The following is an 8,097-nucleotide window of genomic DNA, read 5'->3' as shown; positions in this document are numbered from 1 at the left end:
GTGAAGAGCCCTGGAGAATCACAGACAACGAGCTGGAGCTCTACAAAGCCAAGGTCTCAACACACACGTCCTGTCACAGTTATCCATGAAGCACATTAAAGAGGATCGATCGAAGCAGAGACTCTGAGAAGTGCACAGCACATGAGTACAGGAGCTCACATGATAGTAATTTCCTGCTCTGAATAAGCATGGGGGAAAAAACACAAGTAGAGAGGAATATTTGTGTTGCCAGACTATCGCCTCTTCTGTTCTCTAAAATATAAAACTGGGCATTTCTAAAACTAAACTGCTCATACAAGCAGAGTGTTTTAGTGGTGTTTGAAGCCATGGAGCCAATGCAGAAACACAACGAATTTCCATTATGCAAAACTGAGTCTCTTTTAAGCATCACTAAATGAATGTGTGAGCCTTTGCTTCACAACCAGAAACAGACAAAGAGACTCTTTATCATCTGTTACCAAATAGACCCACTCTATTAATTATAAATGAAATCGTAATCAACACAATGGAAGAAATGCACAAAATATTCTATTTTCAATCTAAATTATCCAACAGGAAACATAATTGCTGGGCAAAATATGTGAACCTCTCAAAATAAAATAAAAATAAATCCAGGAGCGTGTTCACCAGGTCCTGTCCAACTGAAAGAGCATCAGCCTGGGTCTTGTCTTAGTCTAGCCAACAAAGAGGAGCAGTTTAGTAGGGAATTATTTGGTATTGTTCTCGCAGCACCTTTAAATGTTAGTGTGTTTAATCCGAACATGCAGTGCAATGCAAACGCAACACTATGAGGCACTTTGTGGTGTAAGAAATCCACTCCTCATTGACCGTTTTGACAAAACAGAAGTTATGATCACTTACCAAAATAAATTATTTGAAGACATTTTTGTAGTTATAAGATTTTGAACTAGATGGTCAATAATGTAAACCCTTTAAAATCAATGGAAAAATCTTGAACTGCCCTTTGCACTGACTACCATTTACAGGTATATAGGATTTAAAGACCTCACTTTATTTGAGGAATGGTTTAGAAAAGAGCAATAAGTTGATAGTTTGTTAAGATAGGACAAAAATTGAGCCCTGTGGTACCCCACAAGTGATGAATGCAAAGTTTTAAGGGGGTCATATGATGTTGCTAAAAAGAACATCATTTTGCGTATTTGGTCAAGTCACCTTTATTTATATAGCGCTTTAAACAAAATACATTGCGTCAAAGCAACTGAACAACATTCATTAGGAAAACAGTGTCAATAATGCAAAATGATAGTTAAAGGCAGTTCATCATTGGATTCAGTTATGTCATCTCTGTTCAGTTAAATAGTGTCTGTGCATTTATTTGCAATCAAGTCAACGATATCGCTGTAGATGAAGTGTCCCCAACTAAGGTGTATGCTGATTGGCCAGCTAATTCAGTGCACTGTGATTGGCTGAATGCATCAAGTGTGTTACAGAAATGTTACGCCCCTCACTGTACTGTGATGCGTGTCCCGGTCAGAACACCGGCGCGACAAGACAAAAACAATAAAACCCATTACAAATGAGCCACTGGGGACATATTTACGGATTATAATGACTTATACTGTGTTTTTATGCGCTGTGTAAACACAAAACCATGTCTACATTTGATATCGGCGAAAAGACAAACAAGCACTACTCTACACTGCTCATAACTCATGTTTGAATCATCAGTAACAAATCCTTTATATATGTAAACGTACTTACAGACCGTGAGTCAGAACAGCCGGCACTCTAGTCTACTCTCCCAGGATCAGGAAACAGTCCTCCATACACCTGAGTATTTGGGTTGAACTATTCTAATGTGGTCGGTACAACATAACCACTGATTTCTAGCTGTGTCCTATTTTCACTATCACAACAAAACTATGTCTCTACAACATGACGGCAGCAGCAAGAATTTAAAAGTTACGCCGTCTTTCTTTGCATGAATATTTGGGCGGCGTTGTGCAAATCTTCCCACATCGTGACATAGACATGTTGGGGGCGTGTTTAAACGAGGCGTTTTAGGAGGGTGTGGACGAGTCTTTTTATAAAGAATGTTGTTGTGGGTTTGAGACTAGTCTTATCTCTTTACAAACAGCTGGTAACACTTCTGAGAGAATGGAAGACTTAAAATCGCATCATATGACCCCTCTAAAGAGAACAGAGCCAAGGTGAAGGAGTGCGGGTCCTAACCTGTTGTTGTTAGTTCTGATGAAGAGCAGACTGATTGAGCGTAGCACACATGATCTTCACTGAGGTGATGGTTGGTCAGGGCTGATGCCTCTCTCTGCTTTTTCGAAAGTTAAAGGGTTAGTTCATCCAAAAGATTTAAATTTAAGCTGCGTATTACTCATCCCTGAGGCATCCTAGGTGTATACGACTTTCTTGTTACAGACGAATCCATATAAAAAATATATTTCAAGCTTTATCATTGCACTCAGCGGCTGTTGCATGCTTCTGTCCAAAAGACCTGAAATAAAAAGTGACCTTCCATTAAAAAAAAGTGACTCACGCGGCTCCGGGGAGTGAACGAAGTCCTCCTGTAGCAAATCAATGCATTTTTGTAAGAAAAATATCCATATTCAAAACGTAATAATCACTTTACTGTAGCTTGCGCTCACTGTTGTAAACAAGAAGCAGTTCCATGAGCTCAGGTTTGCGCATGCAAAGGAAACGCAGCAGAGAGAGCAAAACAAAACTACTTTATATATAAATACACCTAGGATGCCTTGGGTGAGTAAAACACTTTCACTTTAATTTCATTTTTGGGAGAACTAACACTTTAAGGTTAAGACACAGACTAGCTAGAGTGCTCAGAATGACTCTGGAGTGAAATGATGGTTTGGAGGTGCACTGTTTCCAGATGCTTGTCTTCTCAGCTGCTATCAGATACAGCAACCTCAGTCTTCCTGCTAATTGATTTGTTTGTTTCCTCAGAGTAACCGTCAGATCCGACTGAACGAGCTGTTGAAGGAGCACTCGAGCACAGCCAACCTCATCGTCATGTAAGTTACGAACACCAGCGTAAAGACGGTCACTTGCTGCCACCTGCTGGTGTAGTGCTGAGACCGTCTGAGAGAGGTGTTTCAGCCAGCTCTGATACTGTGTGTGTGTGTGTCACAGGAGCATGCCGCTGGCCAGGAAAGGAGCCGTCTCCAGCGCTCTTTACATGGCGTGGCTGGACACACTATCCAAAGACCTGCCGCCCATCCTCCTGGTGCGTGGGAACCATCAGAGCGTCCTCACCTTCTACTCGTAGAGCGCTCTCAGACTCATGATGATGATGATGATGATTTTAATGATGCTGATGGACGTTTCTTGAACCGAGCTGAAACAAACAGACTCTTTCCAGGCCGCAGAGCTCAACAGGAAAGATCAATGGCGGTTTATATTGTCCTCAGCTCACAGGTTTCCGAGCACACCTTGTTACACTGATTGTTGTTATCATTACTATGATTGTCGCAACTTTGCGTTGTGGATTTTTATTTTTTCCCTCTTTTTTTATTTAATTTGCTCTCGATGAAGCAATAATCACCTCATTTCTTATTTTCTCACTTTGAAGAAAAACACGATTCTTTGCAACACTTTTGATAGCCTTGTGGACGTGCCTTCCTGTGCCATCAGATTCAATTCTTACACTTTTCCCTGACTGGTGATTTATAACGAAATAGTGTAGGCTGCTCGTTTTTATTGGGTTTTAAATGTAAATCTTCCTTGTTTTTATCACGTTTTAACGCGAGTGGACTGAGTTTTCCACCGCGCCGCATTTGAAAACACTTAATCTCTTTTTTGTAGGCAGATTTTCTTTAGTTTTGTTCCGAGTTTTGTCTTCCTTTAAGCATTGGATGAGTTGTGGAGTTCTAGCGCAGCGCTAACTGCCCCTCCATGTTCTTATTACAATGTTCGAGCTGAACTACAGGGTGATTACAATCATCTTTCACGTAGTCTGATGTAAAAAACTTGACCAGAACTATATTAGTTTTCCCTATATTAGTGTGCAGTTGAATGGTTTTGGTGTGATGAAGAGAGGCTGATGAGTGCCGTCTGTCTGAAGGAGAAAGAGCCGTCAGATCCAAACTAACAATCAACCAAATGAGATCGAAGCCCTCCAGTCACAGATCCTGCTACAGACCAGACCTTTGCCTTAACAGATGTTTTGCTGTCCTCAAGCCATACTGGCTAGCTGCGTGACTGAAGCAGAAGTCCTCCCATCTACACACTCTGTCCGTTTTATAAAGCAATCTGGAGTCGTACATCCAGGTCCCGAGATGTGTTAATGTGTGGTTTGAAGCTGTAAGAATGTATCCGGCGCTGAATGAGACAGATTTGCTCCTCTATGCAGATGGACTGCGTGCGACTCGTTGAAATCGTGTTTCTAAACTCAGGATTGAGTGCCGGGTTCAGCGCTAGCGTTGGTTTTTCTTCAGAGCCGTTGAGAAAACCGATGCGGATTCGCTCTGTTCTGTTCCTGAATGTTTGTCCGGTGGACTCTTGTGATTGAATGCTGTGATGTTTGTGCTATGGCCCATCATGCCTTAGTTTAACACTATAGCGAAGCAGGGTGTTGGTCAGTTGGCCTCATGGGTAAGCGTTTGCGTGTCCATTGCGTTCTGCTTTCGTGCTGCTTTGACTCTGGTTTCAACACTAGTTTTGCTCACAGCTCAGTGTGTTGTGCTGTCGCAGTTCTGTGTGCATTCGATTCACAGCCTGAGAAATACTTCATGTGACAAAGTTAGAATGAATATATTATTCATATTTCTAGTTCTCGATATAAACTAGTATTTAAAGTATGTATCCGTGTGCTCCGCATGTGTTTGATTGAAGCGGGTGCCGTTAGTGACGCTGACGTGTTCTGTGTTTGTATGTTGGTGTGCTACAGCACTCGTTCACTCCACCACGACTCCATCACCAATTCAGCTATTACCTGTGATCTTGAATGATTAAGATACTTGTATACTATATTTAGATATAGTCACAAGCATATAACGTGTGTGTTTCTCACTGATCTAGCTGCAGCCTCTAGTGCTTCTGTAGAAGTGTTTTTAGTTTTTCTGTTGCCCTGGGCATGTCCTGGCGTATCTCATCGTTTCATGTTCTCTCGTTAGCTTATTGCTGCGTGTCCAAACCAGTTCACACCTCGAGGTCAGCTCTAGTTCACACTATACTTCCTCACTACCTTGTAAATATCTTTAACCTAACCAGATTAATCAATGGTGTGGAATAATAACAGCAAATGTATTTATTTCAGGGGTTTTCTTTCTTTTTCTTTCTTCTGTTACAGTAGTTTCATGTGAATCGATTTTCTTTTTGTAGTTGTTAGGTTTTAGTCTGCAGATTCTCATCTTTGGTCTGATTTTTCAGTGTTTGGTCACATTTCTATCTTTTCTATGCCTTTTAAAGAAGGCTCTGTTGAGCAGTGGTTTGTGTCCTGCTGAACCACGAGGCTGGAACGGATCGACTGATTGAGCTGCAACAGTAATGTTTTGATATGCTCTACTGTTATTTGTCACATGTATGCTTTTTTCTAACATTTTAACGGTTAAGGGTATCAATGCTTTGTACATCTTTATTGCAATATATTAAAATAAATTGAAATGATAATCATTTGCTGCAGTCTGTGTCTGTTGGTGATCTTCTGACTTCGGCCCAGGATCTGGAGCTCAAGCCCTCAGTTTACCGTTAGCATGCTGACTGTCCGTTTATCCAAACCAGTGTCTTATAGTGCACTCGAGCTCAGCTTACACTGGAGCTGCTCAGAAATCATGATGAACACCGTGAGTGACTGATCTTCACTGTGTCAGAGTTCATATCATATATATCATATCAATGAGAGAAAAAAGATTTTCAGCTGTTAATAGAAATATCTGCTGTATGCTAGTCTACTCATTGAGTAATATAGGCTTTTAGTTATGGCAAGCCGAATTTACTTTCATTCATTCTCAGGATATGAATTCTTTATCAACAGTTAGATTTTCATAGTTAAAATGTTAATTCTTGATATCTGTAATCACATGGTTACTAGTACAGACGTCGATTCTTGATATCAACAATTTAATTGTCACTAGTGACTATATTTATTTCTGATATCATGAATGTGATTGTTACTAGTAAGAAAGCCATTTTCAGATATCAGAAATAACAATTGTAACATGTTGAAATACATTTACTGATATCTGAAATTGTCCTTGCAACTAGTGAAAATAGAATTATTGATATCTTAAATAACATTAACTAATAAAAATACTTTTACAGATATGTAGAAATGCCATTTTTCATGTAAGAATAGCTATGGTAATGAGATCATGAATATTAATTCGATTTTGCCACGTTCTAGCGTCAGCACTGGCCAGAGATGGCAGAAGAACATCCATGTGCAGAAACGGCTCCTCCTTTATTTTATGTTTTGTCATTCAAACTTGAAAATTATATTATGGCTGGATTCAATTTTTTTTGTTTTTTTTTGTAAAAAAAAAATAAATAATAAGTAAGTAAGTTTATGCTGTTTCTTTTTATTGTCCACCAAGTCCTTTGGATAAAGGAAAAGTTAACAAGGCATTCATTTAGTTTAAAATGACTTAATGTCGCTTTTTCAGGTGTTTATTTTTGGTTTTATTACACTTTCTTCTAATACATCAAATAAAAAATATAACTAAAAGAAAAAAATAGACAGATAATATTGCATCATACAAACTGTTTACTGGACTTGTATATATGTCGTTGGCTATATGAATGAGTGGTATCCTAATAGGAATTATTTTTTTCAACATGTCCAGTTCTTGAAGCATCGGTGGACAAGATGAATGATACAGTAAATTTACACTGTTATACAAGCTGTACACTCACTACTTTACATTGTAGCAAAGTGTCATTTCTTCAGTGTTGTCACATGAAAAGATATAATAAAATATTTACAAAATCGGAGAGGTGTACTCACTTCTGTGAGATACTGTATATTTAATCAAGATTGTTTTATTGGGGTAAATGATGTACACGCATTTCACATTTCTATGCACTCTAATAATATTAAACTACTGTCGCTACACTACGGTTATACACATTTACTGCATCTATTTACTGCATCTATTTGAATACAATGAATTATATTTACACTAAGTGAAAATAGCATATTTTATTAGCAATAGATTCTATTTACACTTTAATAATATGAGTATTTTCTTACAGTAATTGTAGTTTGATGCTGTTCGTACTACTTATTGCAAATAGTGACCAATATGTGCACCTCATTATTGTAGTAGGCCACATTATAAAACTGTGTAGGCTACAATAATAACACATCGAGTGTAAATTATAATTTTTGTTTACAAATGATTAAATGGACGCCACCCCTACAACTAGCCCTAACCTTATTCACACTATTTTTCACTTTTTGATTATTGAAAATATATGCCTTTCCAATGTGATACAGGATGTGAAAAAGATAAAGAAAGAGCTCGGCAGAAGGCGGAATTGAACCCGGGTCCATCGCGTCTAAAAACATCCTTAATGCTCTACCATCTTCGCCACAGAATGTGACAGGATGTCAAGGTCTCTTTGTATTCTTGTTTAACACTACCACACGTTGGTAGGTGGAGTTAAATAGCCTCTGCCAAAATAAAAACTAAATAATTATTAAAAATAGCCTACAGGAGCTTTTATTTTCATGAGAGGGCAATCGAATGTGCCCATTCTCTTTTGGGATCTGTATCTTGTCGTCTTTCAGCAATAAACATTCATAAAGGGTTGCACTCGTCATTAAATTATGCATATACCAAAAAAGGGAATTCATGAAATCTAAAATAAAAATTTTTACTAGTGAAAATGTAATTTTAACATGTAAGAATTACGTTACTGATATCAAGAAGTATGTGTATTATTAGTTGTAATTAAATTTTTTATATGATAAACACATTTCTGTGAGTGATGACATCATTTTTGATATCAAGAATACGTGTTGTTACTAGTGGAAATATAATTCCTGATATCAACAATTCACATGTTTAAATGTTAAAACGGCACCAAAACTATTACAGATATCAAAATGCATTTGTTACTAGTTACAATTCTAAATGCACATATCAGCTTTGTATTTCTTACTAG

General features: G+C 38.1%; 1 protein-coding gene and 1 long non-coding RNA gene across 4 annotated transcripts in view; one reads left to right on the top strand and one right to left on the bottom strand.

Moving 5' to 3' along the window:
- Nucleotides 1–5,604, top strand: part of LOC132127722 (solute carrier family 12 member 2) — a 69,330-nt gene extending 63,726 nt beyond the window's left edge. For both annotated transcript variants that reach the window (XM_059539775.1, XM_059539776.1), the window contains 3 exons: nucleotides 1–53; nucleotides 2,938–3,005; nucleotides 3,124–5,604. The exon at nucleotides 1–53 is cut by the window's left edge and continues 83 nt beyond it. In XM_059539775.1, the coding sequence (XP_059395758.1) occupies nucleotides 1–53; nucleotides 2,938–3,005; nucleotides 3,124–3,259 (257 nt within the window). In that variant the 3' untranslated portion in view covers nucleotides 3,260–5,604. The remainder of the gene's footprint in view (nucleotides 54–2,937; nucleotides 3,006–3,123) is intronic.
- LOC132127725 (uncharacterized) overlaps nucleotides 1–8,097 on the bottom strand; it is a 396,454-nt gene that overhangs the window by 233,146 nt on the left and 155,211 nt on the right. The window lies entirely within an intron of this gene.

This window comes from Carassius carassius, chromosome 45 (genome assembly GCF_963082965.1).
Source record: "Carassius carassius chromosome 45, fCarCar2.1, whole genome shotgun sequence".
NCBI classification, from domain to species: domain Eukaryota; kingdom Metazoa; phylum Chordata; class Actinopteri; order Cypriniformes; family Cyprinidae; genus Carassius; species Carassius carassius.
Note: the sequence above shows the minus strand (reverse complement) of the source record. Positions and strands in the feature narration are given on the sequence as shown.